At 38.9% G+C, this 15,080-nt stretch overlaps 1 protein-coding gene across 16 annotated transcripts in view; it reads left to right on the top strand.

Annotated features, from left to right (window-relative positions):
- RBMS2 (RNA binding motif single stranded interacting protein 2) overlaps window positions 1-15,080 on the top strand; it is a 103,377-nt gene that overhangs the window by 9,489 nt on the left and 78,808 nt on the right. For 6 of the 16 annotated variants that reach the window (XR_015163905.1, XM_086400559.1, XM_086400552.1 and 3 more), the window contains 2 exons: window positions 10,365-10,432; window positions 11,240-11,326. Coding sequence is in view for 11 of the 16 variants with exons in the window: in XM_086400559.1 (XP_086256685.1) it covers window positions 11,261-11,326 (66 nt within the window). In the remaining 5 variants the exon portion in view is untranslated. Of the gene's footprint in view, window positions 1-6,833; window positions 6,889-9,801; window positions 10,240-10,364; window positions 10,433-11,063; window positions 11,327-15,080 lie in introns of those variants that run through there. The other 10 variants (XR_015163904.1, XM_086400561.1, XM_086400567.1 and 7 more) reach the window with 6 other exon arrangements.

The following is a 15,080-nucleotide window of genomic DNA, read 5'->3' as shown; positions in this document are numbered from 1 at the left end:
ACCTGCATACAGATGTCTCAGGAGGCACGTCAGGTGATCTGGTATTCCCATCTCTTGAAATGGAGTAGCCATCATAGTCAACAAAAGAGTGCAAAATGCGGTACTTGGATGCAATCTCAAAAACAACAGAATGATCTCTGTTCGTTTCAAAGGCAAACCATTCAATATCACAGTATTCCAAGTCTATGCCCCAACCAGTAATACTGACGAAGCTGAAGGTGAATGGTTCTATGAAGACCTACAAGACCTTCTAGAACTAACATCCAAAAAAGATGTCCTTTTTATTATAGGGGACTGGAATGCAAAAGTAGGAAGTCAAGAAATACCTGGAGTAACAGGCAAATTTGGGCTTGGAGTACAGAGTGAAGCAGGGCAAAGACTAATAGAGTTTTGCCAAGAGAACACACTGGGTCATAGCAAACACCCTCTTCCAAAAACACAAGAGAATACTCTACACGTGGACATCACCAGATGATCAATACCGAAATCAGATTGATTATATCCTTTGAAGCCAAAGATGGAGAAGTTCTATACACTCAACAAAGAACTGACTCATTGGAAAAGACCCTGATGCTGGGAGAGATTGAAGGCAGGGGGAGAAGGGGACGACAGATGACGAGATGGCTGGATGGCATGTCCGACTCAATGGACATGATTTTGAGTAAGCTCTGAGAGTTGGCGATGGTTGGGAGGCCTGGGGTGCTGCAGTCCATGGGGTCGCAAAGAGTCAGACATGACTGAGCAACTGAACTGAACTGAAGAATTTTCCACAGTTTGTTGTGATCCACACAGTAAAAGGCTTTGGTGTAGTCAGTAAAGGAAAAGTAGATGTTTTTCTGGAGCTCTGTTGCTTTTTTCATGATCCAGTGGATTTTTGATATCTGCTTCCTCTGCCTTTTCCAAATCCAGCTTGAACATCTGGAAGTTCATGGGGATTTTCCATTATTCTATTAATATGTCATATTACATTACTTGATTTTTAGATATTTAACCAGCCTTGGGTTCCTGGAACTAACTGCAGTTGGTCATGGTGTTTAAACCTTTTTTTATATGTTTCTGAATTCAGTTTGCTAATATTTCATTGAGGTTTTTTTATATCTGCATTCATAAGGAATATTTGTATATAGTTTTTTCCTTATGATCCCAATCAGTTTTTAATTTAATGATTTTTTCATATCCTTTGATAATCATTGCCCAGACCAACTGTTTCACTAGGGTTTGTTCTATCATTCCTTATTTATTATTTTGAATTCTTGTATAAATAAGGACTTTGCTTCATCAAGTATTTAGTCATTCACGGATACAGTTCATATAGAAAAGGTAGGCTGTATATTTGATTTGTTTCTCTTTACTTGCCAATTTATAGAATAATAAGTTGGTTCCATAATATCAAAGGTGATCAATCAGTTTTAAAAATTACTATGAATTTGAACAACTAAAATATGTTTACATTCTTTGCAATTTTTATTTCTGATGCTCAAATATCCCATCTCTGGATAGTGGGAGTCCCCTCAAGTTGACTCTCGAATCCTTTGACACAACCCCAGTAGTTTTTTTTTTTTTTTATGGTTGACAGATCTTAACAGTAAAAAAAAAAGCTTCACACTTGTGGACTTCTCTGGTGGTCCGGTTTTTAAGACCCTTTCCAGTGCAGGGAATGTGGGTTTGATCCCTGGTTGGGGAAGTTCCACATGCCTCAGGGTGTGGCCCAAAATTAATTAATAATTTCAAAACAACAACAACAGCAAGAGCTTCACACTGTTTATGATAGAGTAAGTGTTTCTTTAATGAATAATTAAATGAAAATTACCTAGGACCTTACAGGACTTTTAATGCATACTAGGTTTGATGTATATCTTAGGACTAGCTTGCTGCAATCATTAAGAGTATGACCGAAAATTAGAAACAGTAATTTATAGAAGATTCACGTAATAGATTTCCTAAACATTAATTCTCCTGAAATAAAATTTCTATTATACTTAGTTTTAGATATGGTTCATAACACATGTCAATTTTATGATTTTGATGTTGCCTTTTCAAAGAGGTGAAATACTTGGAATACTGGCCCCAAATAGCTGAGATGCATATGAAAGAAATTACTTCAGCAAGCCCAGACTCCTGCATCTTCCCTAAAATAAGCAATAAAGTCCTTAACTTGAATTAATAAATTCAAGTTAATAAATTCTTTAACCTAGTTTTTCTTAATTAACAATAATCTTTTGATAGTCAGACTACTTGCCCCTTATTGCAAACTTCTGTGTAACCCTGACTCCTTCCTCCGCCGCCTCTGAGCAGTTCTGTCAGTCACTTGAAATGGCTGTCTCCTGGGCTTGACGTCCTACAAATTCCCTCCGAATAAAACATTACTCAATTTTTAAGTTGACAGAGGGTAAAAGTATATGTCCTTTTGCTTAATAGTGCAAAAGGAGATATGCTATTTTGCATTTCCACACACAATATATGATAGCCTTTTTACCACACTCTCTCCACCAGTCTTTTGTCAAGCTTTTGGATTTTTGCCAGTCTGGTGGGTGAGAAGTGGTGTCGCCAAGTAATTTTAATTTTATGCTCAACAACACATTTTAATAAGTTAATGACAGTCTACATTAACATATAAAGAAATTTGCCATTAGACATCTAAAATTTAATGAGTTGGCTCTGATCCTCAACCTGCAGATTATTTAGTTAGATTTGTGGTAAGAAGTAAGATGGATTTGTTAAAACAACTATTATGTTAATGAAATATTCAATTAAAAAAAGATGGATTTATTATCCTCAACACAGCAGAGTGAATAATCAACTATGGTCTCATACTTGGAAAACATTTTATAACCAACAAAGTACTTTTACAGTCATTATAATTTGACTGTCATGATTATTCCTGAGAGATAGGACAGGTGCTATGCTCATTTTGTAGAAGGGAAAACTGATTGAGATTTTCCAGTTTAGCACAGCAAATGATAGAGCTGGGTTTAAATTTCGAATTTCTGATCTACCTATATACAAATTCTGTGCTTTCTCTTCCTGGTATTTGCTAAAGAATGCACGACCTATATTACCCAGGAGGTGGCAGTGTTCTCTTAATGTTCATTGAGCTTCACTTTCACACTGGAGACACTTGAATTGAAAATTGTATTCTTCCAGCTGGTATTCTTGAGTGTAAGTTAAATTTAGGTGTTAAAGATAAAAGGATGAATAAAGTTGGTGTCTGCTTCCTAGAAAGTCACTATGTAGGTACAAGAGTTGGGGCAGTAAGTAAGAGTTAAAAGCCTACAAAATTGTGTACAAAATGCTGTAGGAATACAAATTTATAGTGGGCCTTTTGGGTGGTGTCTTATATGTGATGATGGTATAGTTATATCTAGTACACAGATGAGAGACGCAGGTAAATTCTAGCTTTCTGATCTCCTAATGACAAAAAAAAAAAAAAAATAACCACAAAAGGAAAATCATATGCATTGTAAATGTAAAGGAAAAAGCTCCTACATGTCCTAATGTGCCATTCCATCACTATCAACACTATATTCAGTATTTTTAATATTTTTTCAGATGTAAATTTAGTGTTGAAGTTTATTCCATTTGTTCATTAACCAAATATATTTTTTTAAGTGGTGTGTGTGTTTTCACATGTGTATCCAAAATGTGTGTGTTGAAGTGGTTTCTAGTTCATCCTGATTTAGGGTGCTTTTATTTTTTCAAGTTAATTAGTTTTTTATTTTTGGCTGTGCTGAGTCTCCATTGCTTCACGAGAGGCCTTTCTCTAGTTGCTGTGAGCAAGGTTACTCTAGCTGAGTATGAGGGCTTCTCTTTTTGAAGAGCATGGGCTCCAGGGTGAGCGGGCTTCAGGAATTGCGGCTCTTGAGCTCTCGAGCAGTCTCAGGAGTTGTGGTGCACTGGCTTAGTTGTTACGTGGCATGTTGGATCTTCCCGGACCAGGCATCGAACCTGTGTTCCCTACATTGGCGGGTGGTTTCTTAACCACTGCACCCACCAGGAAAGTCCCAGGGTGTTTTTACTGCTGCTTCTGTCTAAAGGAGCATGTTTCTGTAAGCCTTGCTTTTTCTCCTGCGATTGCCAGAGGACGGTAGAGCACAAACCTAGCACTTGTGCATGACTACAGAGAGTGTTGATCTTAGAGCATCTGGGTGTTTTACATCCACTAAGTAGGAATTAGGGTTCCACTCTAGCTGGAGTTTCCTTTCTCCTCTTCTTCTAGAAAGGGATGAAGGAGATCCTTTTCAAGAAGCAAGCTCTCATGGGGAGGTTGTCACTGCTGACAAATATTTTTAAATGTTAATTTAGCCAGATGCTGTTAAATACTGGGGATATAATAGGGTACACAAAATAGTCACAGTCCCTGTCCTCATCAAGTCTGTGATTCTGGCAAAACCTACTGGTGACTAGTAACCTCATAAATAATGTATATTGATGTTTTAGAAGCCACTTCTTATATTCAAATCTTCTTGTGTTTCATCTGAGAGTTTCAGGTTATGGTACAAATTATCCCTGAGAGGAAAGCAGAATTCAAGCAAATTACCTTCTAAATATATAATGAATCAAACCTCAGGTAGAATCTTAAATACTTAATTAGCAGTACTTCCCAACAACTGTAGTTTTCCATAAATCTTCTTGTTTGTATTATAGGTTTATCCCTAGAAATATCCTCCATTGTGCAATTTAGGAACAGACTGAAATGTTAGATATCTCTGCTACTTGAGATAGAGTTGATTTCAGGAAAACAGTTGAACTTTCACCTTTGGAATCTTAGGATTATTCCTTTATTATTTATGACCCCTAAATATATATTTATAAGAATTTTAAATCACACAATCAAATCACAGTGATACAAGAACAATGCTGAATTATGACAGAAAGTCTGGATTCCGGTGTCAGATATTATTTGACTCCCAGGACCTTATGGAAGTGAGTTTACCTCTCTGGGTTTTTGTTTTTTTTTTAATCTGAAAATGAGACAGGACAAAGGAAAGGAGGTATCCAATTCACCAGTGTTCTAACTCATTATCATCCTCACTGCCTCACACTTTTTGCAATGTAGGATTTAATCACATGAAATTACCAGTATTTGACTATTTGAAAAGATTCTGTGTTTAACCTACATAACCAGCCATTTCATTTGGTTCAGTCTAATTGTTAAATTTATTTGTGGGCTTTTATTGTGATTATCTGAGTTATTTATTTTAGGGATCAGTTCAGTTCAGTCGCTTAGTCGAGTCTGACTCTTTGCGACCCCACGAATCGCAGCATGCCAGGCCTCCGTGTCCATCACCAACTCCCGAAGTTCACTCAAATTCACGTCCATTGAGTCAGTGATGCCATCCAGCCATCTCATCCTCTGTCGTCCCCTTCTCCTCCTGCCCCCAATCCCTCCCAGCATCAGAGTCTTTTCCAATGAGTCAACTCTTCACATGAGGTGGCCAAAGTATTGGAGTTTCAGCTTTAGCATCAGTCCTATTTTAGGGATAGCTGAAGCTAAACAAAATTAATGTCTCAAGTGTGAAGGAAACGTGCATTTGGAGACTATAATATTGCCTATCAATGCAGTCCATTCTGGGTGTGCATAGAATCCAGTCTAATCTTTTCTTTCTACATTATGCTAATTTTCTGGTCCCTGGATGCTAAGATGATTTGATTGCTGTATTTTTTTAGTGTCTGGCAAAGGAAGAGTTACTTGAAAGTTTTGTTAGGGTTTTCTTTGTAATAAGTTTTGGGCAGAAGTATCTTCTTATGGAAGAGGAGAATATACTATTAGCACTGATATCCAGGGTATGATTAATTAAATAATTCTTCAGAGTTACCTGTCTTTTCCCTCTCTTTTCTATGAGTTATGTCAAGGAGTTGAAAGGGCAAACTTTCTCAATTTCTAGCTTTAGACCAATTTTGTCATTTTGTCATTCCATCCTACATCTGAAGGGAACAGGGCTAAGTTTTTCTAGTTGTTTGATGCAGATCCTTAAATATTTCTGCTTGAGTAAGCTGATGTGCTAAACTTTTTTTCCCCCCCTTCTTGAGGCATTATTCATCTCTTTACCATTAAATAAATTGAACTTTTGGGTCTTTTGTCATTACTTAGACTTTTGGTCACAGAAGTTAATCAGTGAGAGGAAAGATAACCCATAGAGGATTTTTTTTTAGTTCCCCACCGAGGATAAAACCCATGCCCCTGCAGTGGCAGTGCAGACCACCAGAGAAGTCCCAAGACCTCTGACTTCTCTACCTGAGACACTTAAAACTGTTGTTTTTGTTACTGAGTTCATGCTTGTACTGCTTGTTACAGAACAGGCCAGTAAATCGAGAGACAAGTTGTTGAGGCAGGGAATAGTGACTTCATTTGGAAAGCCAGCAGACTGAGAAGATGGTGGACTATTGTCCCAAAGAACCATCTTACCCAAGTTAGAATTCAGGCTTCTTTTATACTAAAAGGGGAGAGGGGGTGTGGTTGGTTGTTACAAACTTCTTGGGGTCAGAATCCTTTGTTCTTGCATCTGTCCATGTAGGTCAGGTTATATTGTTTCTGTGTACCTCCAACATGATAAATGTTACTTGAATGGAAAAGTGTTACACCTTAAAAGTCAGAACCTTGAAAATGGGCTGTTCTTTATATTTCAGGCTATAGGCAGTATTCTTAACTTGTAGCAAAAGCAATAGAATACAAAGGTTAAAGTAAAGAAAACAGATCCAATATGGAGTCAGATTTGTTCTTCCCTATTACAGTTTTTCTGGAGAAACCACATACTAGTCTATATAGAATCTGAGGTATAGATATCTGTTTCTAAGAGATGTTCCAAATAACTATTTTACTTTTTCCCCCTCAGAAAAACTCCTAAAAGAACCAAGAATTTGAGAAGCTTTGACTAAATCTAGAAAAATGTAAGCAGTCATAATCGGCAAAGCAGATGAGGGGGTTGGGTATCAAAGTAAACACACTGGAAGAAATAGGATTCTTCCTCTTCTCATATACTTTCTGAATCTAATCACAGAACTCCATCACCTTCACTATCGCTTCCATAAGATTCTATAACTTCCTTTATTTATTTTTAAAATATTTATTTATTTATTTATTTAGCTGCACTGGGTCTTAGTTGGCAGTGTGTGGATTCTAGTTCCCTGGCCAGGGATCAAACCCAGGCCCCCTGCGTTGGGAGCACAAAGTCTTAGCCACTGGACCACCAGGGGAGTCCCTACTTGCTTTAAAAATATACTTACCAGGGACTTCCCTGGTAGTCCAGTGGCTAAGACTCTGCAGCCTCAATGCAGGGGCCTGGGTTCCATCCCTGCCTGGGAACTAGATCCCACATGCTGTGAGCAACTAAGGTCTTGAGCCACAACTAGCGATTCCATGGGCCACAGCAAAAAATCCTGTGAGCGGCAACTAAGACCCAACACCGCCTAACAAATAAAAACATATATATATATATATATATATATAAAAAATAGAATTTATTTAATTGGATCCTTCTTTATCTACTTTTAGAATGGCAAAAACGTGTTAAATTTTAGAGTATATGAAGATCTACCTTTTTTAAAAATCTATTTCAGTTTCTTAAAGTAGCAGGACTCTAGAGAAATGGGAGCTGGGATGTCTTGTCTAATGTGCTTTGATTCTGTATTATTTTGTTTCCTTTTTTTTTTTCCCTAGAGATAAGAGATATTCCACCAATTTCAGGAGACTGGAGTTATGAAAAGAATTTTCAAACAATCAGATCGTTTGCTTCTGAAAGATAGAGAAAAGAAATTGGGTTGGATGATTCCTGAAATTTCTTATTCAGTATTTCCACTTATATAGTTCAACCTATCTAGTCCTAGTATGATCTTTTGAATGTAACTAAACTACTAGTTTTTGGAAATGTTCACACAGATCATAAAATCTGGGTTACATAATACCCAGAGGGATACACACTGGGAGACAGAGCAATTAATCTAAATGGAGCTAACATCCAAATAGGAAAAGGAGTACGTCAAGGCTGTATATTGTCACCCTGCTTATTTAACTTATATGCAGAGTACATCGTGAGAAACGCTGGACTGGAAGAAACACAAGCCGGAATCAAGATTGCCGGGAGAAATAGCAATAACCTCAGATATGCAGATGACACCATCCTTATGGCAGAAAGTGAGGAGGAACTCAAAAGCCTCTTGATGAAAGTGAAAGTGGAGAGTGAAAAAGTTGGCTTAAAGCTCAACATTCAGAAAACGAAGATCATGGCATCTGGTCCCATCACTTCATGGGAAATAGACGGGGAAACAGTGGAAACAGTGTCAGACTTTATTTTTCTGGACTCCAAGATCACTGCAGATGGTGAGTGCAGCCATGAAATGAAAAGACGCTTACTCCTTGGAAGGAAAGTTATGACCAACCTAGATAGCATATTCAAAAGCAGAGACATTACTTTGCCAACAAACGTTCGTCTAAAGGCTATGGTTTTTCCTGTGGTCATGTATGGATGTGAGAGTTGGACTGTGAAGAAGGCTGAGAGCTGAAGAATTGATGCTTTTGAACTGTGGTGTTGGAGAAGACTCTTGAGAGTCCCTTGGACTGCAAGGGGATCCAACCAGTCCATTCTGAAGGAGATCAGCCCTGGGATTTCTTTGGAGGGAATGATGCTAAAGCTGAAACTCCAGTACTTTGGCCACCTCATGCGAAGAGTTGACTCATTGGAAAAGACTCTGATGCTGGGAGGGATTGGGGGCAGGAGGAGAGGGGGACGACAGAGGATGAGATGGCTGGATGGCATCACTGACTTGATGGACGTGAGTCTCAGTGAGCTCTGGGAGTTGGTGATGGACAGGGAGGCCTGGCGTGTTGCGATTCATGGGGTCGCAAAGAGTCAGACACGACTGAGCGACTGAACTGAACTGAACATCTGTTAGCTTTTTACCAAGTGTTTACCAAGTGTGCCACGTACCTTCCTAAGGGCTTTATATGCGTTGCCTTATTTCACTTCATTACAATTTTAGGAAGTAGAGACTATTTACTGTATTTTACAGATGAGCGAAGTGAGGTTCAGACATGTGAGGTAGTTCTCCCAGTGTCACTCAGCTTGTGGGTGAGAGGACTGAACAGAACTTAGATTTGACCCTAAAGGCTAATGAAGGAGCTATTATCTCCGTTTTGGAAATGAGTGCGTCAGAGATGTTAAGTAACTTGGCCTAAAGTTACATAAACAGTAACTAACAGTGGTGTCAGGATCTGAATGCATGTCTGCTTTTCTCTAAAACTTATGGTTTTGACTATCTTAAATTCTAAGATATCGTTGAGCATTAAGGAATGCAGTAAGAGAACACAACACATTGAGAATATTAGGATTTTTAAGAAATTAGGTTGAGTGTTGTTATAAACCTCATTATATTTATTTATCTCTGCTGGGTCTTAGTTGTAGCACACAGAATCTTTTTAGTTGCAGCATGAGAATTGTGCTCTAATATAGAGTTGAAGTGAAATGTTAGTCACTCAGTCGTTTGCGACTCTTTTTGACCCCCACTTCACTTCAGCTCTGTATAGTAATTAGTTCCCTGACCAGGAATTGAACCCAGGGCCCCTGCATTGGGAACGCAGAGTCTTAACCACTGAAAGATAAACCCCATTATAAATCAAGTCTTAAAGACTAAGGTTTTGTGCCATATTGTTAGGCTAAGGGAGAAGGACCTAAATGGCAGTGATAACTTGGCATATAGTGAATGAGAACCTCTGAGGGCAGAAAGGGGACTTAAAAAAATATGGCATCGGTGGGAGATGCCTTTATTGATTTATTGACTGCATTTGGCTGCTGTGCTTCCAGTCTCAGTTGCAATTCCCACATCGAGGCTGTTCCCACCCTTCCTGTGTCCCTTGAGCTTAGCAGGCACTTCCTGTCCTATTAGAAATGAAAGTTAGAGATTGGGGGTGTGGTATGTATGTATTTACTCTGCAGAATGTTGGTACTCTTTGTCCCTTTATGATAGCAAAAAGCTGACAGGAGAACTAGAATAGAGACTGGGACTTCATTTAAGGGAGGGTTTGGCCTTAATGTTTGTTGTGGCAAAGCAGACAGGTTAATTTATTTCTTAGAATATCCACTATGACAGTGAGGGGGCCTTAAGAAGGGATTTGAAGGCTTTCATCCTATATACTTGGACTAGATTGGTAAATTACTGGATAGTGTTTTTAAATTTTTGGTTTCCTACAAGTTGATTTTATTGTTAAGGTACCTTCTACAGCACATTCCTTTAGTAATATTAGAGGTAAGTGTTGCAATTGTGTTAAATTTTTGACTCTAAAGTTAATGTTCCTTTCCTCCTAAGATCTTTGTATTTTTCTTCTCTGTGAAGCGTGTTTTTAAAATAGTTATTTGTTTATTTTTCTGCAGTTTAGAGACAGCTTGAAGCAAACATCCCAACTCTGTGAACTTCAGCTTGGGCATAAACTTCAGATAGGGTGAGTAATCGTTTCAGTTTCATGGACCTTGAAGCTCGGAATAGTGGGATGAAGATTCATATAAGATAGCTTACAATTGTCAAAGAAATCACTAGGCAATTACGTCTCAGTCAAGCTGGGGGAAAAAAAAGCACTAAGCATCAAGTTTCATGACTTAGTCCAGTTTGAAAAATCATTTTTGAAGTCATACCTGGGGGAATCTGAAAGGATTAAGAAGCATCAGCGTAACCCGAGAGAAATAAAACTGTCCAAAGATCTGAAACTAGTTACTTCCCATCCTCTGTTTTGCTTGTCTCTGCTCTTCGGTGAGCTCTTTTGTTTGTTATTCTGTGTGTTAAGCTCACTGTAAATATACAGTGTGTGTGTGGGGGGAAGTACTGAGCTTATTTTCTTCACATGTTCTCCAAAGCAGTGTCCCTTTAAAATCAAGCTTGGAATCTTATAGCTGAGATCTAAGGAGAAAATGTCCTCATTTTTTCCATGAGAATCTGAACTTGTACAAAATAAATAAGAAAGGGGATAGAGTTGAAAGAGGTAGACCTAAAAACTTCTTTTTGGTCTAACTGCTAAGCCTATGAAAAATTAAAAAATAACATCTTGGGCATTAGGACCCAGTGGAAGAGCCTCACTCAGACTCGGGGTTAACTTCTATCAGTGACGTAAACAAGCAGCCCTAGCTCATTCTTTACTCCCCCTCCCTCCCCCCTCTCCTCCTCCTCCCTTTTCCCTCTCCCTTCTCTTCCTCCCTCCCTCCCTCCTTCTCTCCCTTCTTTCCTCTCCCTTTCCCTCTCCCTCTTTCTCTCTTAGCTTCCTGACATTAAAGAGAAAATGCTGCTATCAGTGACGTCCAGGCCTGGGATTTCGACTTTTGGCTATAACAAGAACAACAAGAAGGTAGGGAAAAGTGCTTTTTTGGAATTCAGCTACTTCCTTTTCTGGGGATCGGGGAGTGCCCTTGGCTTTAACATTCTCCTTAAGAGGGGAAGAGGCTTCCTCTCCTCTCAGCTCCTCTCCTTTTCCACCACTTTTTTTTGTCATCTTTTCTTACCTGGTTCTGAAGTTCCAGGAATTTACAGTCCCTTACCTGAGGCCTGAGAAGGCAGTGAAATTAAAAACAAATCAAGCTTTGCAAGTTCGGAGCTTTGTGAAGTTAGTTTGACTTCCTGCTGATGTATCCAATTTTCACAGGGAAAATATGTCACCTCAAACCCTGGCCCCCAGCCCGCTCACTCCAAGGTTATTTCGTTGTTTTGATTAACTGCATTCTCCTCCAGCCCACCTTCCTTCCTACCATTCCATCAGCGTTATCGGGTAGCTTGAATACAGTCAGTGAAATCACAGCTTCATCTGAGGACTGAGTCTACTCTTGGAGCTTAGATAGAGACCCTACTCCACCCAGCCTGTAGGCAAGGAGTTTTTAAGAGAAGACCTTGGGAATTAAGGCAGAAAGTTCTAGGATTCTTTGGGGTCTGCCGCTAAGCTGGGGCTTCCTGCTCTGCAGATAGCCAGGCTCAGCAGGCATCTTTGAAGTCTTTTTGATTAACCCACAGCTGCCAGAGAGTTGTGCTATGCTTGGGCACAGGGGCAGTCTGGGGAGAGGTGTACAGTCGTGCCCACAGTTGCCAAGGAATATCTTGGGCAGTTTCTTGGCATTTCAGTGCACACAGTGCTGACTAGGAGGAACTTTATGCTATAGCAGAAAGACCCTTTACCCTCTGTCTTGATTCTCTAGCTGTTCTTTGTAGAAAAAGGTGCCATATATATTTTAGGATATTTTGCTCATTTGATGGATTGTTGGGGCGTGGGAAGGGATTCTTGACACTTTCTTATATACCTAAGGAGTCTGATATAGGTGAACAAAGTATCTGATCAAGGCAGTGGGTAAATGTTTGGAACCGAGACACCTGGTGTTAGTTTATATGGTATTCATTCTGTCATTGCTTCCCTGGGGGCTCAGACAGTGAAGAATCTGCCTGCAATGCAGGAGACCAGAGTTTGATCCTTGGATTGGGAAGATCCCCTCGAGAAGGGAATGACAATCCACTCCAGTATTCTTGCTTGGAGAATTCCATGGACAGAGGAGCCTGGTGGACTACAGTCCATGGGGTGGCGAAGAGTCGGACATAACTGAGTAACTAACACACCGCGCGCGTGTGCGCACACACACACACACACACTCTATTATATCCTTAAGAAATATGGGTTCATATGTTATCAATTTTATGTACACACATAAATCAATATGATTTTGACAGAGGGGTAGCTCATCTGTCTTTATTCTCTTCAAATCTTGTATGCTGCTGCTAAGTCGCTTCAGTCGTGTCCGACTCTGTGCGACCCCATAGACGGCAGCCCACCAGGCTCCCCCGTCCCTGGGATTCTCCAGGCAAGAACACTGGAGTGGGTTGCCATTTCCTTCTCCAATGCATGAAAGTGAAAAGTGAAAGTGAAGTCGCTCAGTCGTGTCCAACTCTTAGCGACCCCATGGACTGCAGCCCACCAGGCTCCTCCATCCATTGGATTTTCCAGGCAAGAGTACTGGAGTGGGGTGCCATTGCCTTCTCCGTCAAATCTTGTATAGTACCGTGTAAAAGTTTCCTTCCTAATTTTTTCCCTCCAAGTCTCTCAGATTACCCATTAAAATACAGTAAAATGAATTCCAGAAATTGTTTTTTTCCTATTAGTACCCATGTATTTGATGATATCTAAAATATTCTTGTTTCTTAGCTCTGTACTTCCTTTTCCGCTTGTTGTATAGGAAACATTTAACCAGCTTCTAAATCTAGGATATTGTAGGGCAGGGGTCCCTAACCTCTGGGATCTAATGCCTGATGCCCTGAGGTGGAGCTGATGTAGGAATAATAGAAAGAAAGTGCACAATGAATGTAATGCTCTTGAATCATCCAAAAACCATCTCTCACGCCAGTCTTTGGAAAAATTGTCTTTCACGAGACCAGGCCCTGGTGCCAAAATGGTTGGGGACCACTGGTTTAGGGGATGAGGGTTATTATTGTGGACTGGGATTCAAATATATCTCTTTCTGATAACTTGTAAGGTTTGAGAAGCGCATTAAGAAACCTGGGATGGGGTAGATCGTAATTATTCAGGGTATTTGTCAAATGTTCTTCGGGTTCTTATAGGTCAGCATTATGATGACATCACTTTGTGACTATGACACCTTGTGTGTATATATAGGTTTGTAGGTGTTGGGCCTATTTAAATGAAGTGATTGCTACGTTACTATTTGTCTTTTTGTTGATATGTACAGCTTAATGTGTTCATTTTTTGAGAAGAATGTTTGGAATGAATCTGATCATGTAATCTGGCTGTTTATATACTGAAGGTTAGTTTTTAAAATAAGTTCTTAGTTTTTAGTAATGAACGTAAGACATATTTATTTTTAAAATTTAAGCATCAAGAGGTATATAAAACAAAAAATCTTCCCTTCATGTCCTGAAGTTACTTACCTAAATCCCACCTGGTAAGGGAAGTAATTAGTAGCAGCTTGCTTTGTCTATTCTACCAGACTTTTTTCAAAGTTTTAATTTTGACATTGGCTTATTTGCCGTTTCTATTAATACCTAAGTTTGTCAGGTAGAACAAGTCAATGTGAAAAGTTTTGGAGATCTCTGGAACATTTGAAAAACTGAAATAAAATTTTAAATTTTTGAAAAGGTATACATTATAAATATCTGCTTTTCTTTTCCATCATTTTGTTGTACCAAAATCTGTAAGTAACAGATTTGTAGAGATCCGTTTTCTTTAAGGAGTATTTTTATATCATAATTTACTGTAGTTGTCACTTCTGGTTAGTGGAATAAAAATAATTTCTTGAGTGAGCTCAGTGTGAAAAGATTTATTTGTACAGCATTTTTGTAACTTGATTAATTTTTATTTAATGTCTTTTAAAAGTAGAATTGTTTGGGGACTTTCCTGGCAGTCCAGTGGTGAGGACTCAGTGCTTTTACTGCCATGGCTGGGGTTCAATCCCTGGTCAGGGAACTCACATCGTGTAAGTCCTGCAATTTGGCAAAAAAAAAAAAAAAAAAGGATTGTTTTATTTTGAAACATATTTGTATATTTTATCAGAGAAGTTGTTTCCTGAGGAGCCAAGGACAATTACAGTTTTCTTACTCTTTCTTGGCTGTTGTAAATATAGGTATACAATCAACAAATGTATAATGCCTGATAAAGGCACACACATTCTTTCTCAGGATGTACTGTTAAATATCCATTCTTTTTAATGGAATTAAATAATCACAAGGGCTTCCCTGGTGGCTCAGTGGTAAAGTATCTGCCTGCCAATTCAGGAGACACTGGTTTGATCCCTGGGTCGGGAAGATCCCCTGGAGAAGGAAATGGCAACCCACTCCAGTATTCTTGCCTGGAGAATTCTAAATCATAGAAAGGAGAAAATGTGAATTTCAAAGAGAGATTCTGAAAAATTATGGTATTTAAAAAAAAAATCTATCTTAATTATTCTTAGTTCTTAAAAAAAAGAAAAGACTAAAGGTTAAAAAGATCAGAGTTCTAAGGTCTCAACACTTCCTTCAACTTTGGAAAGAGTTGCCTCAGTAGAGAGATTTGTGTATAGGTGAGACTGAAAGAGGAAGTGTTTGTGAGTAAAGGAATTTCAGACTTGTAAAGA

The sequence above is a fragment of the Bos grunniens genome, chromosome 5, assembly GCF_055505025.1.
Source record: "Bos grunniens cultivar Pamir isolate PY7600 chromosome 5, Bosgru_T2T1.0, whole genome shotgun sequence".
Lineage (NCBI taxonomy): Eukaryota > Metazoa > Chordata > Mammalia > Artiodactyla > Bovidae > Bos > Bos grunniens.
The sequence above is the reverse complement of the archived record's forward strand: the minus strand, read 5'-3'. Positions and strand labels throughout refer to the sequence as shown.